Here is a 25000-nt window from a genome sequence, read left to right on the forward strand (position 1 = left end):
CTGTATTGAGAACAGGTCTACGGCCCTCGATCGGCCCTCTGCTTCATCTGTGTTTAGATACGTGGCCCTTGATGAAAAAAGTTTGGACACCCCTGGGGGAAAGAGGTTAGGATAATAGAGAACATTTAAAGTACTGCTATTGGGAAAAAAGTTTTTTAAGTAGAGGTGGAACTTAAGTATTGTTCTTAAACAAAGTGGAAAATATACTTAATACTCCTAATCAGAGGTGGAAAACAAATGTCAAATTAAAGGAGACGGTTATGGGAACAAAAGTTATCTCCTCCAAACACCAGGATCAAACTGAGACCATGCAGGACCAGGACTGAGACCGGGACCAGACCAGGACCAGACCAGGACCAGACTAGGACTGAGACCGCGACTGAGATCGGGACCAGACTGGGACCGAGACCAGGATGAGACCAGAACTGTGAGCGGGACCAGACTGCGACCAAGGCCGGGACTGAGACCAGAACTGAGACGGGACCAGACCGGGACTGAGACCGGGACCTGGTTTAGTCCTGGTTCAGTTCTGGTTTAGATCTGGTTTAGACCTGGTTTAGTCCTGGTTTAGACTTGGTGTAATCCTGGTGTAGTCCTGTTTTAGTCCTGGGATCAGTCCTGGTTCAGTCTCGATGTGATTCTGGTCCTGGTCCCGGTCTCTGTCTTGGTCTCAGTCCTGGTCCTGGTCCCGGTCTGGTCCTGATCCTGGTTCCGGTCTGGTCTTGGTCTCACCCTGTGTTAATTATCCTTCCGAATCACTTTTCCAAGGATGTTGCACCCATTTTCCTGGGACGGCACGACTCGGACCTCGGTGGAGGAAAAAGTAGACCGAGCAAGAATTATGAGTCAGAATCCAAGCTGGCTACGCCCACTCTGATGTGTAAATATGAACTGTTGTCATTGTGTCTGGACACTTTGGTGGTTTAAATGACAATTTCAAGTCACTCGTATTACTGCAGTACCTTACCGCGCCTGTATCACTGCCAAAAGTGGTGTATGTGCGAAGTAAATGTAGTATGTGTGTGAGCTTTTGACAGACATGCTCATGATAAAAATGGTTGATGTGCAAGCTGTTCATTAGCATGTGCAAGAAAATGTGGTGTATGTGCAAGATTTGGATGTGCATGTGCAAGGAAAAGTAGTACATGTGTAAACTTTTAGTACATATGTGTGGTCTATTCATGATATATGGCCTAGGGGACGCCTCATACAGATGGCCGCTTTTTGCCGAAACGTCATTTAAAAATAAAAAAAATTTAAACTTCTGGACATTGGCCATTTGAGTGTGCTATGCATTTTTTTTTCACTTTTATGTTGCTGTTGCTTGCATTTGCTCCTCTACAAGAACTTTGGTGAGTGTTTTCTTGTTGTTATACAGAATTTGTCAAATATATGAGTGGCCATTATAATTTGGTTTTATATTAACACTCACATTCAGTCTCATTATAAGATCCATTAGCAGACCAGGTGTCTTACTTGAGAAAACATTTACTTACACATCTATTGTAGGCTAAACCTATAACATATTCTTGTAAACGTCTGCTGGCATAGAAGAGGTTGATCCAAACAGTTAACTGACATGTCCAAGCTTAATACTTACCTAAATTCTTTGCCATTTAATAAGAATGACAAACAATTAAATACAATTATTGACAACAACAATTACTGATATCTTTTGATCTTTCAGTCACGCTGCACTCCTGTGCTCTCATGATCCTGGATAAAAAGAGGTTGAATACTTTTGTCTGCACATCATTTCATCAGAGGCGAGAGCTCTCTTCTGTGGGCTGCTTCCTGTGTGATGTGCATGAAACTCCACCCCCTTGGGCCTAGGTAACACACAAGGTTAAAGACCATAGACTCTATCCATGACAAGGACATCCAAGGGCCACACCCTTGGGCCAAGTGTCCTCATCCACATATCTAATTTAATGGTGTCGTGGAACAGAAGTGACATATCTCAAGATACACGCCTACGACAGTAATATTTTCACTGGTTTTGAAAAAGTGGGCTTTAAGATAGCAGAGCTTAAGTGATCACAAGGTCATGCTATAAATCTTAAAGAATGAACAGAAAACAAAAGCCTGTGATTTTGGCCCTAAGGAACCCGAAAACACTAGAAGTCAGTGCACTAGGTCGCCATTTTCCAAGGAGTCACGTGTGGGCAGCATTGCGCTTTCTTCCGCATAAACCCATAAACTCAGGAAAGTTGTTCCGCCGCTCACAAACTTTCTCAACCTTAGAAAACAACACCAGGAGAAGTATTGTACAGACTGTTAAGATGTCTGACGACGTGCATTATCTCAAAGCGAAGCTAAATGAGCGACTGGCAGCGATGGCGCGGGAGGTATCCGAGCTTTTTGACGGACTGGTTGCGCTCCATGAGCGTGAAATGCAAGTCTTAAAACTCAGGAACATGAGACAGCAACAGATCCTGGACTCGGTGTTGAAGCCCCGCGTTATTTTACACAGAGCAGGTCTGCTAGCTTATCTTATTTACGTGTGGATTTTGCCATTAACATTAAGCGGAGAAGCACGTGTGTGAGGAGCAGGTCCTAGTTTAAATAAGCTATCTGTTGAGAAAAGACTCTTATGTAACACAGAATTTTAAAATGAGCTAAATGATGTTACTGTCTTCCTGCAGATCCTATCCAAATTGTGTCTCATCGGAAAGGGGAGGTTGGCTCACAGCTGGATGTTGGAATAACCACAGAGCTCCCGCACATTAAAGAAGAACATGAGGAACTGTTTATTAAAATGGAGCAAGAAGAGTTTACAGAATTCCCATATTCTTCTGTCAAAAGTGAAGAAGACAACAAACCTGTATTTCAGCTTCATCTGAGCCCACCTGACATACAGGACTTTTGTCTCAGGTCAGATTCTCAACTACACTTAGAAACAGTTAAAATGGAGAAATCCTTTGACCTAAAAGATATGGAGGAGAGCCAAGATGACCTAAGTGTCGCTCACAGAAGCTCTCTACATTTCCAGTCTGATAATGATGCTCAAACACAAAACTCTTCTGACACCGATGACTCTCACGAGTGGGATCAGGAATCACACTCTGATGGACACAAGTCTAAAAATGGAGGGATTAATGAAGTGGTCAATGATGATGAAATAGTATTTGAATGCTATAAGTGTCTGAAGACATTTCTGCGCAAAGGAGTAAAACATACACTAGAAAATGACAGCAAAGGAAAAGGTCTAACTTGTTCAGCATGTAGTGTTGTATCTAGACGCCAAGGAAAATGTCCCAGAAAAGTTCATTCTGGGAGAAAACCAATTATCTGTGAAGTTTGTGAAAAAGGTTTCACTCGTGAGGATAATTTGAATACACACATGTTAATTCACAAAGGGGAGCGGCCACACACCTGCACAGTGTGTAACAAATCCTTTACAGAAGCAGGTCATCTTAAAACTCATATAAGAATTCACACAGGAGAGAAACCTTTCAGCTGTTCACTGTGTAGGAAATGTTTCACACACAGAGCTACTCGGGACAGACATGAGAGGAGCCATTCTGGAAAACGACCATACAGCTGCTCAGAGTGTGGGACTGAATTTAAGCAAAAGGCACATTATCTAAGTCACTTGCAAGTCCATAGCAGAGAGCGGCCCTACAGCTGCCCTGTGTGTAACAAAAACTATAAAAGAAATAGTCATGTCACTTCCCATATGAAGGTTCACACTAGGAAACCAATTCAATGTGAAAAATGTGATGAAGTCTTTAAAGCTCATTCCTCTTTTAAAAAACACATGAAATCCCATCTGACAGAGGAAGCAATATGTATCACATGATTACTTCCCTAATCCCTGATTGGCTCCTGATTAAACAGAAAATATATATTTACTTTGCCATAATAAGTGTCCGGTACTTTGCTTGTTAGGGGCAATTTAATAGAGGAAGTTACATATCATAAGCATTAATGGCAAAGTAATTCTTTACTTGAGTTTTGAGTTTTTCTCTTGAATAAAATGATACTGCATCAAGCTTTAATCTTCATTCATTACACACACATTCCACAGACTGTGTATATAAATGGACATAGCTAACTCGCTTCCATTTAGGAAGTGAATATGGGGGAGCTTCTGTTTCCATTGACTTTACATTGTAATATTTTCGCCCCATCTCTTTGTAATTGCTGCAGTGAGTCTCCTCATTTTGGTCCTAAAATGTTTAATTAACACACTTTACACTACCCTGGTGTTTTTATCTGTTATTTTGTCCATAAATACATTTATATTCCTGATATGGAATTCAGCTGCAAATTCACCCCTATAACCTCTAGCATCATGAGCGTCATCTGACTGGAGATGAACGCTATGGTGACGTCACACTCCCTGAGTCCACTTCTTTATATTTATACATATTTATTCCATCTACTATGATCTAGGGTTGTCAAAAATCAGAAAATCACAAATCTGACCTACATTGGTTTATATATATATATATATATATATATATATATATATACACCTATGGTCATGAGCTCTGGGTAGTGACCGAAAGGACAAGATCGCAGATACAAGCGCTCGAAATGAGTTTCCTTCGCAGGGTGGCTGGGCGCTCCCTTAGAGATAGGGTGAGGAGCTCAGTCACACAGGAGGAGCTCAGAGTAGAGCCGCTGCTCCTCCACGTCGAGAGGAGCCAGTTGAGGTGGCTCGGGCATCTGTTCCGGATGCCTCCTGGACATCTCCCTCGGGAGGTGTTCCAGGCATGTCCCACCAGGAGGAGGCCCAGGGGAAGACCCAGGACACAATGGAGGGTCTCTCGGCTGGCCTGGGAACGCCTCGGGGTTCCCCCGGAGGAGCTGGAGGACGTGTCTGGGGTGAAGAAGCCTCATATTATAGTATATTCCTGACTCTGGGTCATAATCAGAACCAGCGCCTGAGGAAAGGCAGTCCCACTAACCATACAGCTCGTGTCTCCTCTCTCCTCTGCTCCTCTTTCCTCTCCTTGTCTGCTCCTCTTTCCTCTGTTCCATTCTCTTCTGCTCCTCTCTCTTCTGCTCCTCTGATCCTCAGTTAAAATCTGACTTTGCTTGCTACTTTCAATAAAAAAAATAAAAAAAAAGTATACCATTTACACTTAACATCCACTATTATGAACAATACTGTTAATATTAATTTATTAAGAAAACACATTAACATGCTAAATAAAAAAACATACTTTGGACACAATGTATAATTCTTCCAGCTGAGCCAGGCATTATCTCTAACCTGTCTGTCTGGCAGAGGCACAGGGCTTTCTGTCATAAATGCCCCAATTATTAAATTGTTTTATGATATTCTGTCTTTATGGCATACGGTTATTGGGACAGTGTACAGTACAGCCCACACCCAACTGAAATAACCTGTTTCAAGGCAACAGCTGACTACTACTACAGCAATCTTGAAGCATGTTGGTAACCTCTATTTGCAAATCTCTTCAAATACTTTGGTAAAACAGATGAACCAAAGACAATGAAAAAGGAAGTTGTGCACTCAGTGCACTCGCTGTCGCACACAGATACAAGCAATTCAGGTCTTTCTAGACTGAACTATTCCACTTGAAATGTTTTCCTTGTTTCCTTCTAACTTCCTTCTTTCTTGTACTGAAGGTAGCACCTTTCACCTGTATGACTCACTATTATTTGACATGCACAGTAAAATTCAACATTCACACCTAATGCATCAATTATTAGACATATAGGCTAATTTGCAGCCTCTGTTCTTGGCTTTTAAAGATGTTAAATACATTCAAAATCACTCATTCCCTCACTCAGTCAAGGCATTTATAAAAAGGTACAGTTTTGGTTTCCCTTGAGCCAAGACTTAAACCTGTAGGTCAACATTTTGAAGCCAACTATGGTCATCTTAATTATGTTCTTAATCTCAATCTAATTTTATTGTGTAATTTTAATTTTATGAGTTTGTTGTAAACCTGTTATTTGTTCTGGAGCTAATTTGTTTATTTATTTGAATAATCATTTGAGAGTACAGAACCTCAAATTCAGCCAAGAATTCAACACACTTTTTGTTTCTTATCATAGAAAATTCAACTCTGACATGAAACGTTCAAGAGGTCAGTTCTGAAACTAAGCACAGATAGCAACCACATGCAGGTGAAGGGCTTGGCTTTGTAAACAATCCTCTTTTGAATTCCTCAAATAAGATGCTACACAATGCCAATACAGGCACAAGCCTAATGAAAGATGGGGATGTATTTTACTTTATTTAAATTAAATGAAATAAAAACTGAAACTATAGACTACTCTATTTTTTTTCTTTTTTAAAAAATTATTATTCCTAGGATATTACCTATGTGCAATCAACATTCTTGTAGGCCTAGGTAACAACACAAGGACACTTTTACAATAAAATGTTCAGTTTCAATTCGTCCAAAATTGTGTCCTGAGTTTCATTTTCTATGATCTGACAAATTTTGCAATTTCAGAAACTGTTGCCATATTGGCCACTTAGAGTAAATAACGGGTTTTTTATATAAAGACCCAAAATGGAGAGAACAGAGCAGTTTATTGAATAAGACTATTAAAAGATATTGCAGTTTTATAGGGTTGTAGGTGTACATTTACACTACAGCACGCAAAGTCCACCCCTCGAGACACGCTTTTCACAGCAACGCGTACCTCTATTTGGCTCTGATACGCATGCGCAAAGTTGCATCTTAACTGACGGAATAAGTAGGAAACGAAACCTATTCTCTTTATATCGCTTCACACGGCTGTTTGAGATCATGCCACAAAAAAGAAGACGCCAGTAGCATCGTGAGGTGAGTTTTATCTTTTTGTTTTATACCCCCCAAAATATAACTGTTATAGTGGGCTAAAGTGGCAAAATGTATTTACATCGTATTATACTGTATTGATTTATTCATTATCACCATATAATATTATTTTATAAAGGCTTTGTCAGAGCAGATCTTAGCTATTTAGAATCATTGGCACAGTGCCTAAAAGTGGACTCAAACATTTTAAACTAAATAGTATGGAGAACCCAACCAAAACCTTTTAGTTGTGGCAGTTACTTTTTACTTTAATGCAAGTAGCCTATTGAGAAATTAAATGTCACACTTGATTTGCTTTGTCTTCTTCTGTTTTCAGACAGTATACTGAACGTCACTGCCCAACATCATTTGCTCTTAAAGGCACACCCACTCTCTTACCATGAGTGTGTTTATTCTCAAACTGAATTCATCAACAATGTCTAATCTATTATAAACTCTTGCACAACTGGCAGGGCCACAATCTTGTCTCCTAGCATTATACAGGTAAACATGCCTGCTGAAGTGTCCCGTCTGAAGCCACTGTTGACCCGATATGACCTCAGACTTGTGTGTGATCAGTGCACCGTGAAAGAGAGGGAAATCACTTACACACTCAAAGCAAACTCAAAGCAGCACCTGTGTTCGCACAGCCTGCTTTTATGTCGAGCCAAAGGAGACAGCCACTGGAGGCCTGTCTCTAAGCGCCCCACGTTCCCAAATCCCAGTCTGTACCAGGTGTGTTGGTTCTTCAGGGAGGGCAATGGCTGCTCAGAGCACAAAAACCGCTGCACTTTTGCCAGGAGTAAGGAGGAAGCTGCTGTGTGGAACTTTGAGAAGGATATGAAGATGGACCATCTACACCTCTGTAATACAGTTGCTCATATAAATGGAAGTGCTCAGCCTACATCTACCCTGTCACTAGACCTTACAGCTGTAGATCTGAAGGCTGTTTGTGATCAGTGTTGTATTCAAGAGAAAGAAATTACATACTCTATCAGATCAGCTGTTCATACTTGCACACAAAATCTTCTTTTAGCCAAATACAAAATCTCTGATCAATGGCGGCCGGTTGCAGATTTACCTACAAAAGGTCACTTTCGTCAAAATGTCCAGTACCAGGTGTGTGACTTTTTTATTGAAGGCTCTGGGTGCATAAAAGATGGAAAGGGCTGCACCTACGCTCGGAGCAGTGAAGAGGCAGCAGTGTGGAACTATGTCAGAAACAACCAGATACACGTTAAAGACTTAATCAGACAAGTTGCTGAGGCCAGTGTAATGACCCCAGAAAAGGCAGCTAAAGACATCATGGAACACTTTCCTGGGCGATTCACTGAGCTATGCAAAAAATGTTTTTACAGTCGACCGACAAAACTGGTGGCAAAAAGGTGTGATGACACTTGTTTAGCTGCACACAAATGGGAGCCTCTTCTTGTCCATCACCCAGCAGAACAAGGCAAAACGCTGAGTCAAATTCGTCCACTTCCCCAAAACTCCTCGCTGAAGTTTTGCAGCCATGTCAGGGATGGTAAACCATGCTGGCACAACCCTGGCCATTGCACATCGGCTCAGAGTGAGGTGGAGATGTGGGTGTGGAGGGCGGAGCTGGAGGGTCTCAATGTGCGTACCCTCCTTCTTCAAGTCCAGCCTCAACAGGATGCACAGCAGATCTCCATGTACTGCAGAGTGTGCTTCCTTGTCCTGCCCACTGCTGAGAGCTTCTACAAGCACTGCTCCTCTATAGAGCATGCCAAGTTACTGCGGGAGGACACCAGCATCCGGTGGAAAGGACGACCACCTCCTCACTCCAGACAAGCGGAATTCTGGCTCTGTGACAGGTCAGGATATTCCATTGCAATCAGTTTATTTATTTATTATTTATTTATTTTGATATATTAATTAATATATTTATATCTGTAAGGCATATAATTTGAGTTTGGTTGATTGAGAGTGCTCCAATGTTAAACTTTGCTTTTTAGTATAGCTTCACAGTGTATTACAGCTTGTATTTAGTTAGTGTTTTTATTTAGCCCTTATTCCTTTACCCAAAAGCATTTGATCATAGTCAATTCAAGTCTGTCTATGCTTTCACTGTAGGGAGTATTATAACCTCTCATGACATAATCCAGATAACAAGGACAACTGTCACATGTAAATATAACTCTCTTTTAGACCAGAAACATGTGAATATGGAAAAAGCTGCCCCAAAGCTCACTCTGAAGAGGAGCTCCAGGAGTGGCTGATGCGCACTGCAGAAGTGGACAAAATCAGACAGAACATAGAAGCTGAAGGCCTCATGAGCTATAATGAAAGACTCTTACAGGAGTACAGGAGCAGCAGCAATGAGGTGCACATTGTAAGTAGAAGTGTTTTTTTCAGCTGGTTGGATTTTATGACTAAATCAACATTACACCTTTGATACCATACTGTTATTTTATTGCTTTAACAGATGTCTGAGCAAGTTGATGACGTGACCATCTCTTGTGATGAAGATTTGACTCTGACCTGTGATCTGGTTCATACAAAGCTGCAGTGGAAGTTCCAAGTGGAAACAGAGGTACAATGTGTAGCACTAACAAGAACAACATTGCAGCATGTTTGTGATCAGTTTTTATCATCCGTCCACAATGCTACTTGTGACAATGTTATCTTCTGTTTTTTAAATAGTTTTTTTAATTGGTAACAACTGTTTTTACCTTTTTAATTTTGCCATTTAAAGGTCCTGTATTATGCAAAATAGACTCTTGTGAGCTTTAAGCCATGTTATAATGTTGTTATCTCATAAAAAACATGAGCAGTGTTTTGTTTCATTCACATGTTTGAGTAGCCCCTTATTATTAATCTGTCTACATCTGCATGTTCCACCTTGTGATGTCATCAAGTGGTAGTTTTCAAGTTAACCGCTTTTACTTTTTGTTCAGTAGAAATTGGCAATTCCAAGGCTGAAATTATCCAAATTATTCTTGTACGGCCACATTTCATCACAAGGTGGATGATGGTAGTGATTTCTGTTTGAGAGAATATATTAATTATGTAGGGTTTGTGTTTTAAACAATTGTGAATGAAACAAAAAACAACTCTACATATGTTGAAAGAAATCAGAAAAAACAAACAGTGTAATATGGGCCCTTTAAACACTAATCTGTTGAAAGTGTGTTGTCTTTGGCCCCTCTTGTGAAGTCTAATGTCACGTACACCCTTTAGATTTTCTGACACTGCATTGACTAATAATTAGGTATGTGCACTAACCCTAAAACAATTTGCATTTTTATTTAGAGGCCACTTGTGCATGTGGCGTTGCTGAAGCAGGAACCGGGAGCATGCTTTTCCCTTGACGACAGCTCTCCTTGCATTTACTCAGCCGGCCACCGTTTCTTCACTGATGAGACCACTTATGAATTCACTGTGTGTTTTACTTCAGATGTTCCTGGCCTATATGATCAGTGGCTTGTACTGGACTTTGACATGAGACCTGTGCTGTTACAAAAACTAAGAGTGGCAGTTGGTCAGCCCTTGTCAGATGATAGTGAAGATCTAACTAGAAACCCTGCAGCTTCCTTTCTAAAGGTTGAGCGCTGGCACACAGGAAATAGAATGATTGTTCCTTGTATAAAACGGACTGAGGCACAGGAAGAACTGCTAAAGCGGTACAAACCCCCACAGGTTAACTTTGTATACAAGCCAGCCCTTAATATCCAAACAGAACTGACTCATGAAAACTATAAAGAGCGAATGCATCACTTTCTGTACAGTGAGGAGCATGCAGAGGATCAGGCTGTGTCAAGGTACGCTCTGCTCCTTTATACATACCCTACCTTAATTATTAAAGGGCCCATATTGCGGTATTATCTGATCTATGTTATAATGTTGTTTCCTCATAAAAAACATACCTGGACTTTTATTTTGTGTAACTCACACATGTTTAACACACAAATTTTTAATATTAGGCTGAGTTCTTCTCTCATACAGAAAACATTCTGTTCCACCTTGTGATGTCACCTTGTGACTCCACTGTGTTTTAAACTCCATATATATTTACTAGAATAATTTGAATTTAATTTCATATTAATTATTGAGTCCTGGAATTGCGTTTCTCTACTGAACAAAAGGTAAAAAATTATAGCTATTGACCACCACTACTCCCACTATGTGGAACAGAGTAGTTTGAGCTTTGAAGATGTAGACAGACTAATAATAAACGATAACTCAAACATGTGTGACTGAAAGAAAACACAACTCCAGGCATGTTTTTGATGAGGTAACAATATTCTGACCTAGCTTAAAGCTTATAAGCATCCACTGTTGTAACATAGGCCCTACTGTATTTTTACTGTAAATGGATAAAAGAGGCAAAGACACAGCTGGTGATATGTTGATATTTAATGTACCTGTGCTGCTGCTAACCATATTTTATGTATTACAGGCTAAATGTATATGGAGAAATGGCAATAAGGGATCAGAGTACATTGTGGGGCACAGATGGAAGAGTGCTGTATGGAGAGATATGTCTTCCCTTCAGCCTCACAGCTGATAGCCCTGAGGGTCTGGCACTTCGGCGAAGCATTCAGTCAGCACTTATTGCCCCTGCATCAAAAGGGACAAACAGCAAGGTCTATGAAGCCACCATTTTGCTGGAGCAGGCTACTGAGAATGTAATGTATTTGCAACTGTCAAAAAGGTGCTGTGTTGATCTAGAACTTATACCCAATACATCACTTGAGATGGAGGTCCAGTTTCAGCTCAACCGTTACCACTTCTGCAGTTTGCACAAAGCTGTGGACCTGCTTCCTGATTTAAAACAAGTGCTCCCAGACCTTAAAAACTGTACTATTCCTGTAAACAGCATTCAGTGTGACAAATTAAATGCAAAACAACAAGTAGCAGTAGAATTCATCACAGGAACAACAAAGGATCAGAAAGGTGTCGCTCCATTGCTCATCTATGGCCCCTTTGGAACAGGAAAAACATTCACTCTTGCTACAGCTGCCATCGAGGTGTGTCGGCAGCCCCAAAACAAAGTGCTTATATGCACTCACACCAACAGGTAAGGCTTATGACTACAAAAACACTTCCCATGAGTTTGTGTCATCATAGTATAATCCTGTAGATTGCTAAAGGGGAACTTGGTTAAGACTGGTATGGATTAATGTGCAAACATTTTTTGTTTTGTTTTATTTCAGTTCTGCAGATCTGTACGTTAGAGACCATTTTCATGAAACACAAGTGAAAATTAAACCACTTCGCATCAAGGCTAACACAGACTGGGCATTGTCTGCCACGGATAAAATTACCCTTGAATATTGTTTGCTCAATGAAGACAAGAACATGTTTCTACCACCAACCAAAGCAGTCCTAGATCAACATAATATCATCATAGTCACCGCGACTATGGCACGACAGCTGCATGACCTGAAGCTGCCAGAGGGTTACTTCAGCCACATTCTGATCGATGAAGCCTCTCAGATGTTGGAGTGTGAAGCTCTGTCAGCTCTTGGTCTTGCCGGACCAGACACACGGGTGGCATTAGCAGGAGATCATATGCAAATGGGGCCAAAGCTCTTTTCTGTAGAGGATCACAAGCGTTCAGATCACACGCTGCTGACACGCCTATTCCACTATTATCAGATTCACAAGTGTGACTCTGCACAGAAGAGTCGTATCATACTGAGTGAAAACTACCGTTCTACCAAAGAAATAGTAGACTTTGTTTCTACTCACTTCTACATTGGTAAAGGTGATATTATCAAAAGCACTGACAAAGTCCCTCCTCCTTCAAATGGCCATGCCCTCAGGTTCAGTCATGTCAGAGGACAGGTCCGTTTCTCCAGCATGGCTCACAGTCGAAGTATGGCATGGTACAACAGCCAAGAAGCCTACAGAGTGGTTGATGCTGTAAAGGATATTCTGCAAAACTGGCCTTCAACCTGGGGACCCCATAAACCACAGTCCCAGATATGTGTCATATCTGAGGGATTTCAGGTAATCATGATCAGTTATATTTTATTTAAAAATACAATACACATTACTCGAAATATTCTTTGTATTTTTGTCACACAGGTTCAAAAGATAAGAACTGAACTATCAAAAATAAATCTTAATGAAGTTCAAGTTCACAATCTAGCAAATGTTCAAGGTGATCCTAAATACTATACTTCATAAATACAACTTACAGCTGCATCTCTTGTACACCTTAATTAGTCTTCTTCTTTGTTCCATAGGTTTGCAGTTCAGGGTGGTCATTATATCAGCTGTGCACTCCCGAGATTCTCTGCAGATCTGTCAGCTGACTGGTCTGGAGCTCTTCAATGATGTGCGTGTCCTGAACACTGCACTGACCAGGGCACGCTCGCTGGTGTTAGTTGTCGGTGATGCTGCTGCTCTTTGCTGCTTTGGACAGTGCTCTCAGTTCTGGAAGAACTATATTGACTATTGCATCCATAGCAACAGTGTTGACCCATTGTCTTTTTCAAAAGACTTCTTTGAAAAAGATTTAATTGAAACCAGACGGTTTCAGAAGTCTGACCAAGATGAGAAGTCTGAACAAGATGAGGAAAACTGCTCTCTCAGTGATACGATTCTTCAAGAATTAAAAGATGAATATGAATTGAATGAGGAATTGATCAGTGAAGATGACAGCGTAGATGCTCAGGATAATCATCAAAAGTCAAACACATCTTATACAAAGACTAATTCAGACCATTCAGAGGCAACCAATGAACACTTTGACAGACATGGAAAACTTGTCAGAGAGTCATACAACCGTGGCTATGTGATACCATCCACAAGGCCCCATGTGCGCATAAATATAAAAGGAAGAAACAATCTAGGGAAAGCCTTCACAGGAGATGAAGTGATCATAGAAAAAGGAAAAGTGATCGCCATCACAAAGAAATGTGACTCAGCCCGGGAACTTTTGTGCTGTCTACAGGAAGAAGATCACAGTAAAAACAAGGACACTTCTGGTAAATCAGTATATCAGTACATCAGGCGAATAATGATACCTGTCTCCAAGTCTGCTCCAAAAATCTGCATACTCATCAGCAAGAAAAAACGTCACCATCTTCCAGTGTGGTCACAAGTACATGGTAACTGGACGAGTAGAAAGCTTGATGAAACATTTGAACAGAATCATGTCTTTCTGGTGCAAGTGGTGAACTGGAAAGAAAACTGCATATTTCCGCTGGGCATTGTAATTGATGTTCTGTCCATTGGAAATTCCTTGAGTGAAGGCCTCCAAATTCTCAATGCACAATATAATGTTGGTCCCACGATATTAGATAGACCAGACTTGGAGGATACAAACAAGTCAAAGAGAAAGGACAGGCGCAGCAGAATCACTTTCACCATTGATCCTCCTGGAGCCAGAGATCTGGATGATGCCATCAGTGTAGAGGCTAATGTTAATGCTGAACACTATAATCTAGGGATCCACATTTCTGATGTGGCTAGCTATGTACCTTTTGGTGATGAATTGGATGAAGATGCAAAACAACGTTGCATTACATATTACAGCAATAAAAAATCTGAAGACACCATTCATATGTTTCCCCAAAATCTAAGCACTGGACTCTTTAGCCTTCTCCCAGGTGAAGAGCGCAGTGTGGTGTCACTCATGTTCAAAGTTGATAAACAGACTCATGAAATTCTTGGGGAGCCACAGTTTGAGCTTTCAACGATTAAATCTGACAGAAAGCTGACATATCAAGATGCTGAAAACAGTATTAACAAACAGTCAGAAAATCCTTTTGATCACAGCATCAAATTGGCGTTTGAGTTTGCCAAAGCCCGGAGGAAAGAAAGGCTTAAAAACTGGGCGTACGCTCAGCCTGATGATGACCACCTTCCAGGTGAACGGAAGGCCAATTTGATGATAGAAGAGCTCAGTGTGTTATTCAATAAGTATGTATCAGAAATACTCAGCAATTCACTAGTAACAAGAAGTTTTGTGCCTCTTCGCTGCCAACCAGGACCTTCCCAACAAAGCATGGACCGCTTAAAGGAACAATGTGCCGATCTCATTCCAGTCTCCTTTAGTCTGTGGCATAAAATTGACTGTGAGGAACAAAATCCAAAGTGTGACTCCTTCCGTGTGCTCCAGTACATATGGAAGAACATCCGTGAAGCGGCAGCAGCTGGTGATCATGACAAAATGGTGGATCTAATCGCTGCTGATGACATCCACCCTCTGCTTAAACCCATCACCACTCAGTTCAGGAAGTGCTCGAATAAAGCCTATTTCATCCGCTCCACATCGTCCCCAAAAGCAGATGTTGGCCACTATTCCCTCAACCTGAAGAGCTACACTTGGGCATCCTCACCAATACGGCGCTACATTGACCTAGTGCTGCAGAGGCTGGTACACTGCTGCATTCTGAAAAATCAAGTGCCCTTCACCTCATTGGACATTAGTGCTTTGTGCACTGACTTTGACAACAGTTCAAAAGATGCAAAAGAGTATGAAAGACAAGCAGTAAATATTTCCTGTGCTGTAGGTGTAATGAAGCAAAGTGTTTGTAAAGTAGCATTTGTGGTGAAAGGTGGAGCAGAATCTGACAGTTTCTTTATGTCTTTACCTTTTCACAAAGACATATTTTCAGACATCTCATGTATGTATAGAAATCTGCAGTTGGATGATCAGCCACGATATGATAAGACCAGTGGAAGTGTAACACTTCAGTGGAAGAGGAGAATTTATTCTGCCGACAAAGACAGGTTACACAGGGAGTTACAGACACAATGCCACAGTGGTCCATGTTTGGTTATTCCATTCCATGTGTGGAAGTCGATTGTTGACGCAATAAAGGAAGAAAAGTGGGAGGAAGCCAACTCTCTCATACTGAGGGCTAAGACAGAGGAGGAGCCCTCACAAACCCTTGTGAACACAAGTCCTTCTGCAAAGCAGATTGAGCATGAAGTAGAAATCAGCCTCCAGTTAAAGCCAGGGAACACTCTCCGTGTCCAAATGACTTGTGAGGTATATAGGGGTTTCTGGAGGCCTGTTGTTCAGCTGGTTAGCATCACACCAAAGTTTGAGCTTTGTGTGGACCATGTCCAAAACCCCGTCACCTGCTTCTCCAGGTGTGCCAATAACCCCTCTCAGATTCACTTCAATAAACCTGAAGACTATGTACGGATCTGGGAACCTCTGTGTGAAATGGAGTCAGCCTCTACTGCAGTCAGAGACTGTAACTGTATCATCATTGAGAACTTAGAGGTGAACTTCAGTCAAAGAAGAGGGGAGTCACTTGAAGGGAACTTCTTCTTACATTCAGCATGGATCGAAGAGTGGGCTATTACAGAGTTCAACCTTTCACACTGTTTTTTGTGCATACGTAAACCAGCTCTACCGCTGAAAAAAGATATATTAGAAAAATATGATCTATCAGATTATATCAAACCAGGAGACCCTGCAGAATTCACATGGGTGGCCCATGGGGTCACCACTAATTATGAAGTAAAGAAAAAGCCACAAGAGGGAAATCTAGTTCATTTCAATGTCAACCACCTTCCAATGAAGAATATTCCTGACAGCATTTTCAAGAACACTTTCACTGTTGAACTGATCCCAAAGACAATACCTGACATGTAAGTTTTTGATAGTATTGTACAACCTATTTAGTTTTTTCTTTTTTAATTTGATTTGTCCTTTTTCATTTCCACAGCCGAAAAGAAAGTGCTGTACGTAATGTGCCCAAAGCATGTGAACTTGTTAGGAGTATAGCGCTTGGACATCACATTCCAAGAGAAGGTAAACCCATCTTGAATACTGCATGTGTGTGTGTAAACAGCCACAGTGTTTGTAACTACTCAGTTTAATGTTCTTTTTAAAGTGGTGTCCAGTCACGTACCTATCCGGAGAGAGTTTCCAAACAAGCTTCCACCTCTGAATACCAGTCAGTTTCAGGCAGTGGGTATGGCTTTGAATAACACCTTTACTCTCATCCAAGGGCCCCCTGGTGAGCACATTTAACTTACTAATTTACAAATACTACTAAGAGTTTACTGTTAATAACTATTGTGTAATTGTTAAGTTTTGCATAATTAGCAGAGTGTTTACTTCCCAGGAACGGGGAAAACAGTCGTTGGAGTGTACATTGCGCTTTGTTTTTTGGAGCTGAACCAAAAGAATCCCAGAAAGCTACATTCAGACGACAAGGACAAGGACAAGAGACAAGTTATTCTCTATTGTGGCCCTTCCAATAAGTCTGTGGATGTGGTTGCAGGTACAACTCTTTTAGAGTATTTTTTAAAAATACTATTAAGGATTCAACTGTAGAATTATTACAACATTTCATTATGCAGAGTATATGTTGAAGTTTAAAGACATTAAGGCTCTCAGAGTCTACAGTGAACAAGTGGAGATGCTTGAGTACCCATACCCAGAATGTGTCCTTCAATTTTCTACAAAGACACGAGCTGAGTCTTCTAAAGAAAGTCTCAGGTATGATATATAATCAGTCAAGAAATTAACATCAAGCATAAAGCAAATGGATATAAAGTGTGTGGAATATTTTCTTGTTATTATGTCCTTGTTTGTATGTTTCAGGGACATCACTCTGCATCACCGCATCAGACAACCTACAAACCCCAATGCAGCAGAAATCAAAGCTTTTGATCTACGAATACAAGCGGCAATAATGGCCAAAAAACCCTTCACTCCTGAGGAGGTGAAAAAGTAAGTTCACAAAATATAATATTTAATAAGATAATGAGATAAGGGTACAAAACTGAAATGTGTAGTGTGTAGAATGTAGCAGGCCTATATAACGTGCATGATTTTTTTCAGATACAGAAAGCTTCTTGTTAAAGCCCGGAAATATGAGCTGGAGAGGCATGACATCATCCTGTGCACTTGCACACAGTCGTCCACCCCAGGTCTGACTCGTACAGTTAGCGCCCGTCAGATCCTCATTGATGAATGTGCCATGGCAACAGAACCACAAGCGCTTATTCCACTCGTCTCCAACAACCCAGAAAAGGTGGCCTCAATAAATGCAATAGAATACTTGAATAATCTCTTCCAATTTCATCTGTCAAGACTATGTCCTCAGTAAATTGAATGATGACATATTTTAATAGCATTTAATTTTTTTCTTAATAAATAACACTGCAGTCTTCTATTGTGAAAATGTTATTATAAAAATTTCCTCTTCCCTTCAGATTGTCCTTATTGGGGACCATAAACAGTTGCAGCCTATTGTGATAAATGATCGCGTGCGGAAGCTAGGCATGACCAAGTCCCTCTTTGAACGCTACTATACACGACTTGAAAAGAGGAGTGTGATGCTGGACACACAATATAGAATGGTAAAAGATCACATGTCCTTATTTTATGATTGAATTCTGATGACCTCACTCTAATTACTCTTACTCTTAGCATGAGGACATCTGCACGTTTCCATCCAAAGAATATTACGAGGGGAAGCTAAACACAGGGGTTAAACCGCCCAACAGCGTGCTGCGTGTGGCCGAAAGGACAATGTCTGTAGTATTTGGAGACATTAAAGGAATAACTGTCCGCCAGGTTGTCAGTACATCAAAGGGCAACGAGAACTCCAAAGCGAACCGCGAAGAGACACAAAAAGTGGTAAAGTGATATGTAGATGTTTTGCTGGTACATAGAGTAGCACTTGTGACCCTTCTATATTTAATATGGGGTGAAAATCTTCCGTCCAAACTTGAGACGATCCAATCACAGCTGCTAATTTGTAGCATGTGTCTTTCAAATGCAGGAGACATCTCCTTGAATGATTCCATGAATCAGAGCTAAATATATAATTTAGTAAAAGAGTAATAAAAATTGTAATAGCTTGATGCTTCGATAGCTGATTATCCAAAAATACTTGATTTTTCAGTCCTTCATGTTGTTTTTTTTGGAAAGGACCTTGCGTTGGTTCCAAAAAAACAAGACATAGACAGGGTACAGCTCCAGATCCACTTGTCTCTGTAAAGTTTTGCCAAAGCATCTGGTTCTGGTTGGTCAGGTAAACACTTGTGTAGAATTGAAGATCATGCAGAGATACATTTCTTTGTAGACACTGGTGGGGCTGAAGTGATGAACTGATGATGTTATAGGGATTGACTTTAATTATTGGTGTGATTAAAAAAAAACCCAATCAATTCATAGAGGTAGTTAAGATTATGACAGTAATTTCCAAATATGTTTTTATATACCACAAAACTTCAAACACATTCCAATCAATTAAAACTACAAAAACACATTATAGCGCGCTAGATTAGTTGATGCTACTGTAATGGCAGTTTCTTGCACAACTGAATGCTTATTGTGATAATCTTTTTGCTTTCTTTTTATGCACTACAGTTGGACATTGTCAAAAAGCTGACAAAAAAAGCCAGAATTAGGCAAAAAGAAATTGTAGTTCTTTCTCCCTACAACGCACAAGTTCATGAAATCAGGGAAACATTGAAAGGGAATGGATTGAGTGAAGTCAGCGTCAACACCATTACAAAAAGCCAAGGTTAGATCAACTCTAAATCATTGTATTTATTGTATGTGTTGTGCTAAATAACGAGCTCATTTTGGTTAATTAAGTTAATTTCTCTTGTAGGAAGTGAATGGCGTTATGTACTTATATCAACGGTGTGCTCCCTGCCCCATGAAGAGATCATTCCTGAACCAGACGGCGGATGGCTTTCCAAACATGTGGGCTTTGTTGGAGATCCTAACCAAATCAATGTGGCCATCACCAGAGCCAAAGAAGGACTGTGTATCATAGGTAATAAACAGCCATAAATGCAATGCTATTTTGCTTGCATTTTCTCTTCAGTGGACCACAGTGAAACATAGTAAGACTGGAATGGTCACTACTACCATCAGGGATGACCAGACAATTAATAATTTTTATATTTCTTTCAGTTAGATTTATAATTTACCATGATGTTAATAGACTGCACATGTGACCCATTTGATTTAAACCCAAGTCTGACTTATTTAAAACACAAGCCCCAACTGTAACCTCTTTAGTAAGTCTATGTATGTCACGGCAGAGATACAACATTGAGCACATTATGTCAGTTATTCAAAATGAATATTTGTTTACTGTCAAAACAATACAAGGAAGTAGTATGTTCAAAACAAACCAGGACCTAATTCAGTCACTAACTTTAAAGGTACCATATTATGCAAAATTGACTCTTGGGACACTTTAAGTCATGTTAGAATGTTGTTTCCTCCTCAAAAACATATCTGGAGTTGTGCTGTTTCCTTCATATATCTTTGAGTAATCTTTTATTATTAATCTGTCCACATCTCCAAAGCGGAAAATGCTCAGTTCCACCTTGTCATGTCATACGGCAGTAGTTTGCAAGTTAACAGCTACCTTTCATCTTTTGTTTAGTAGATATTGGCAGTTACAGATTTGAAATCACTCAAATTATTCTTGTTAAGGTGTAAGGTAGAACAGTGTTTTCTGTCTGAGAAAAGAAAACAGCCTAAATATGTAGAGTTTGTGTCTGAAGTATGCAACTCCAGGTATATTTTTGATGAGGAAACATTATAACAGATCAGAAAACAGCAAAATATAGGACTGTTATTGTGACCTATGTTGAACTGTTTGTTTTAAAATGTGCTTATTTTGTTCAACAGGAAATATGGAGCTACTCTACTGCAGTAGATCATGGAAAAAACTGCTGGACCATTACAAGAGAAACAACGCAGTGACTGATGCAGACAAGATTTCAGTTTGTCAACTCTAAGAGGAACAAATTATTGAGGATCTCCTGGAAAGCCATGAAAATTGTTTTATGTGTTTGTTTTAAGACATTCCGTAACTACGTAGCCCACATACTGTTGAAATACAACACAGATGTCTTAATTACTTACTATATTTTTACTTGTATTTTAAAGAGAAGTGATATTTATTTTGTGTATAAATTATTTGTATTAGATCTGTAACAAAGATTATGCAAAAAATTATAAAAATAAAATAAAATCTCTTAAAGCAAGTGTCTCCACATCAGTCAAATATGCTTTGGATAAAAGTTTAATTCACAAAAATACATTGACCAATATAATGAAAATGTACTAAAATGTACTTTAATAATTCATAAAAGCTGGAACATCATTGACAGAAAAACACAAGAAGCATTATTAGAGTTGGTTTAGTATAATATATTTCAGCTTCAAGAGACATAGAAATCAATCCTTATTTTCCCCCATAGTTCTTCTATAAAAGACCCATTTTTTCTCAAGCATTGTTATGCAAAAATGGCATTAGAATATATTATGGGAGCTATGAAATCCCAGTGACCAAGTATAAAATTAAGTCACATCAGAAAGATAATCTGCAGAAAGAGTCCATGAAAAACAGGGCAAGAGAGTAAATCATACAAAATAATAATACATAATATAGACCTTGCTCTATCATCACGGACATTGCGGGCATGGACAGGAGGTGTATGGCTACAAAAGAATTTGCACTTTTCCACTGGATTTCACTTGAAGACATTTACACATGATGTACTTTTTCATGCTCATTTCGAATAATATTTATAATCGTACAACTAAGGAGGTTTAACTTCCAGGTCTTTCAAATACAATATTGATATCCGAAAGGTGAAAAATACTAAAAGCCATGATCAAAGTTCACTAAGGACTCAAGGATTTTTGAAATAGGATATGTGGCACTTGGATATAGGCTTGGGGCTTTAGCATATTTCAGATAATTTCCCTAAACAAACGTGTAGTTGTATTCTATATTTAACCACACACTTCACCAGTACTGTATTTGGGTTTACAGTACAGTGCATCGATTACCCCAAACAGAAAATCTTTAAAAACCTTCTTTAATTGTATAATATAACACTGGGCAAGTGTGCAGTGCACTGTCCATTCAAGCCATGGTGGTTTTCCATTTCTTGTAAAAAATAGTACACAAAGTATACACAAGTCCCACATATAATACACTACTTCAAACACCCTCTAATCACATTTTCTGTTAAAAGTCAATATAATTAAAATATAAACGGGCTGTTGTTTAGCCACATGTGGCTCAGAGACACCTTTGATAGTTTAGGGGCAGGTTGATGTTGAAAGTTGAAGTGATTGTGTCCTGTTTGTGGTTGACACAGACGCACAAAGGACGCCCTGAAAGAGGCGAGAGATTCCAGTCTGCTCTCCCCAACTGTCCATCTTAAATCTCTCCATTTCTCTGCTTTAGTTCATCCTGGTCTGTGATCAATCGGAGTAGTTTGGTCGACTGACTTATGGCTGATGGAGGGAAGGGCGGGGCTGTTTGGAAAGCTGGCACGTTCCAATCAGGGCAACAGTTCTTCATTACAGCATTTCTGAAACAAGACAAGAGAAAGTTCAGTTACATTTGATGTATTTAATTTATCGCATTGATAGATCATTGGCAGTGTTCAATATCGTCATTCTCCTGTTTGAACATATGAAGCAAAGGTGAAAGGCCTCACTGTATAAATCTGGGGTCTCCAAACGTCAGTGAGCTACCTTTACAGAAGGAAAATGCCAGAATGCTACTCATTTTAACAGTTGCAAGAAACTGAGTATAATCTATGAGTAAATCTGTCTATGAAACATAAACCAGTATCCATTTATTAGTGCTTTATTAGTTAGGTATCAAAATGACACTACTGTATACAATGGTCAGACATTAATCAGAGTTTAGTTATTAAGCACAGTACATATAATTCAGAAATCCCTTGGCGAGCTGCTTGGAAGGAGGTGGAGATATATTTGTAGCTCTGGAGCTACAGGTTGGAGACACTTGGTATAAATAGTTGTATAAATAGGTGTATATAGTGACTCTATATACACTTGTGCTTAACTTAACTCAACTTATTATTTGGAATTCAGCTATTCACTAAACAAAGCAAAAGCTTTGCTGCCCTCTTGTGGCAGCTCCTAGTCACATTTCACACATGTACAAGCACTAACATAAATTATAGGGCTGGGCAAAAATATTTTTTTTAAATTGAGATTAATCGCATGAGTTCGAGCGATTAATCGCGATTAATCGCATGCTATACGCAAAACCAATTAATGAATTAAAAAGTAGAGTATAGCGCTCTTTTATTGGAAATGTAAATAAAAGAGTCATACATTTGTTGTGCAAACAGCATTTCTTTCACAGGGGAACCTCAGAGCCTTCAAGGTATTCAGGGAAGGCTCAAGAAAAAATATTGAATGGACGTTTGTACTACTAATATATTTATTGAATATTTTTTTATGCTGTGAGTAATGAACTCTACACTAGTAATAATTTCTAGATCAGTGTTATAAACTTGGACTGATATTTCTTAGGAAACAAAGGGTTAATATAATGGAATGGAAATGGACCAATCACATTTTTCTTCCAATGGTATCTGGGTAAATCAGTTACTCCAGCACTGAACTCAAGAAATCTCAGCTCAGAGCGCACGGCTGGTCCGGCCAGGGCCGGTGCCCGCGGCCGGTGCCCGCGGCCGGAGCCCGCGGCCGGAGCCAGAGGCCGCAGCCCGCGGCCGGAGCCAGAGGCCGCAGCCCGCGGAGGCTCGGGCACGTTGCATCTCACGTGGTCAGAAAAAAGTGAAAAAAGTGTAAAGAAAAGACGTCAAACTTAAAGAAACGCTCGCGGTGGACTTTTTCAAAATAAAAGCCAGTGAGAAACAGACGTTTACAATAAAATAAATAAATAATAAAAAAAACACGTTAACGGCGTTAAAATAATTGTCGGCGTTAATGACTTAATTAGTTAACGCAAAGTTAACGCGTTAACGTGCCCGGCCCTAATAAATTATAATATAAAATATAAAATTACAGTAAAGGAGTGAATCCCTATTTTTGTATTGCCACATTTAGCTGGAGTCAATTTAATATTATTAATCTCATGCATTCAAAACTGCTGATTGTCAATAAGTGATTATGGGAAAAACATGCAGACACTTGATACTTCCTCATTACTATCAAAGGACCAAAACAGAAAAAGTCCTGTAAAAATTTATGAAGTGAAACTGATTTTTATGGTAACGTTGTCAGGAAATCCTTGTCTGTCGTCAAAAACACAACAGCTGCCATACAAATAAAGCTCAATTCAAAATATAGAGGAACTACCCATTAAAAATAAAAGAACAATTTACATTGTTCTCTTTGTGTGGAAATTACAAGATTTCTTGAAGTTAACTTTTTTCAAAAATCCTAGACATACATTTATGAAATTGGGTCAAGAATCAAGTTTGACTTTTAGCACATTTTTAATAACATCTGCTTTGTTCCACCTCATTCTTCTATTACCAGCTGTGATATTTCTATACACAGTAAAATACTAACATTCTCTAGATCTTGATTTGATTGATTGTCTAGACATTTAACAAGGTTAAACGTCTAGAGAATCAACCACTTGGTACTATGCAGTGTTTCCCATCAACAGTACAACACGTGTGAAGATAATGTGAGTTGCTACAAACAGGCCATGAATAGCTGCTGTGATAGTGAATAAACAAGAGCTGATTTGAGCAGTATCATTAAGCGTGGCAGTCTCATTAACCTGACAGGCGGCCCATGCTTCAGAAGTCTTAATCAACACACACACACCTGGCTCAGAGCTGCTGCAGGGCGCTGGGGGAGGGGCTTAAAGCAGGACACAGTTGGATTTCTTTTTTGCCTTCTTCTTTTCCACTGGTGTTTTCCTATTTATCTGTCTGACCAGGTCATAGAAGATCTGAAAGAAACAATATCAATCATTACATTAAGAGGGTGCAGTAGGGCCTGATACAGTGAAAATAGAACAATGTCTTACAAATTCACAGGTCTTATCATTTTAAAGTAATTTTTCATGTGCTTTCATGCAGCCAGACACATCCATTTACAGTCCTGAAGTATCAAGCAAATCTTTTATCAACCAACCAATTTCTCATATCTAATCTTATAAACACAAACACTCTGAATAATAACAAAGCACTGTAATATAGTCCATAATTAGTACTTACATCGAGAACGTTGATCTTTGACTTTGCAGAGGACTCTAAAAAGGCACAGTGGTTCCACTGTCGAGCCAAGTTCTGGCCCTGCTCCTTCCCCACCACACGCTCATCCTCCAAGTCGCACTTATTTCCAACCAGAATCATTGGCACCTGAAAATATACAACACAATTTAAGTAATGCACATTCACCATTGCTCATTAGCAATTATTCAGTCTTTGCAAAACATTGCAGTAATACTAACAAAACATTGTTGTACCCTTATACCAAATGACAGACTTTTAGTTATAAT

The 25000-nt window shown here is 39.6% G+C and overlaps 3 protein-coding genes across 3 annotated transcripts; 2 read left to right on the forward strand and 1 right to left on the reverse strand.

Moving 5' to 3' along the window:
• Positions 1-2158: 2158 nt before the first annotated feature.
• LOC110170260 (gastrula zinc finger protein XlCGF57.1-like) lies at positions 2159-4326 on the forward strand. The gene is made up of 2 exons (XM_020935903.2): positions 2159-2478; positions 2646-4326. The coding sequence occupies exons 1-2, from the start codon at positions 2283-2285 to the stop codon at positions 3800-3802; spliced, it is 1353 nt and encodes a 450-aa protein (XP_020791562.2). The 5' UTR covers positions 2159-2282; the 3' UTR covers positions 3803-4326.
• A 2308-nt stretch (positions 4327-6634) lies between these two features.
• On the forward strand, positions 6635-20732 carry LOC110170274 (helicase with zinc finger domain 2). Its single transcript, XM_020935919.2, has 20 exons — positions 6635-6776; positions 7108-8605; positions 8940-9123; positions 9217-9324; positions 10044-10552; positions 11191-11811; positions 11948-12746; positions 12825-12900; positions 12986-16352; positions 16430-16515; positions 16598-16723; positions 16832-16990; positions 17070-17208; positions 17314-17442; positions 17554-17746; positions 17928-18074; positions 18145-18354; positions 19090-19246; positions 19337-19504; positions 20374-20732. The coding sequence occupies exons 2-20, from the start codon at positions 7281-7283 to the stop codon at positions 20481-20483; spliced, it is 8613 nt and encodes a 2870-aa protein (XP_020791578.1). The 5' UTR covers positions 6635-6776; positions 7108-7280; the 3' UTR covers positions 20484-20732.
• Positions 20733-20752: 20 nt separating this feature from the next.
• Positions 20753-24917, reverse strand: LOC129411693 (ras-related protein Rap-1A-like). The gene is made up of 3 exons (XM_055163220.1): positions 24717-24917; positions 24322-24448; positions 20753-22073 (listed from the first exon to the last, which is right to left on the reverse strand). Exons 1-2 carry the CDS (start codon positions 24900-24902, stop codon positions 24359-24361), a joined length of 276 nt encoding a protein of 91 aa, XP_055019195.1. The 5' UTR covers positions 24903-24917; the 3' UTR covers positions 20753-22073; positions 24322-24358.
• Positions 24918-25000: the final 83 nt, after the last annotated feature.

The sequence above is a fragment of the Boleophthalmus pectinirostris genome, unplaced genomic scaffold, assembly GCF_026225935.1.
Source record: "Boleophthalmus pectinirostris isolate CB_2022bp ecotype Guang Dong unplaced genomic scaffold, ASM2622593v1 HiC_scaffold_581, whole genome shotgun sequence".
In the NCBI taxonomy this organism is placed as follows: Eukaryota; Metazoa; Chordata; class Actinopteri; order Gobiiformes; family Gobiidae; genus Boleophthalmus; species Boleophthalmus pectinirostris.

Excerpts from the sequence above, each read along its gene's own strand:
- LOC110170260 (XM_020935903.2), top strand. The coding sequence starts at position 2,283 with ATGTCTGACGACGTGCATTATCTCAAAGCGAAGCTAAATGAGCGACTG. Across the intron at positions 2,479-2,645 it reads CGTTATTTTACACAGAGCAG|ATCCTATCCAAATTGTGTCT; the intron begins GTCTGCTAGCTT and ends GTCTTCCTGCAG.
- LOC129411693 (XM_055163220.1), bottom strand. The coding sequence starts at position 24,902 with ATGGTGAATGTGCATTACTTAAATTGTGTTGTATATTTTCAGGTGCCA. Across the intron at positions 24,449-24,716 it reads CAAAGATCAACGTTCTCGAT|ATCTTCTATGACCTGGTCAG; the intron begins GTAAGTACTAAT and ends TGTTTCTTTCAG.
- LOC110170274 (XM_020935919.2), top strand. The coding sequence starts at position 7,281 with ATGCCTGCTGAAGTGTCCCGTCTGAAGCCACTGTTGACCCGATATGAC. Across the intron at positions 16,991-17,069 it reads GTCTGTGGATGTGGTTGCAG|AGTATATGTTGAAGTTTAAA; the intron begins GTACAACTCTTT and ends TTCATTATGCAG. Across the intron at positions 18,355-19,089 it reads GCGAAGAGACACAAAAAGTG|TTGGACATTGTCAAAAAGCT; the intron begins GTAAAGTGATAT and ends TATGCACTACAG.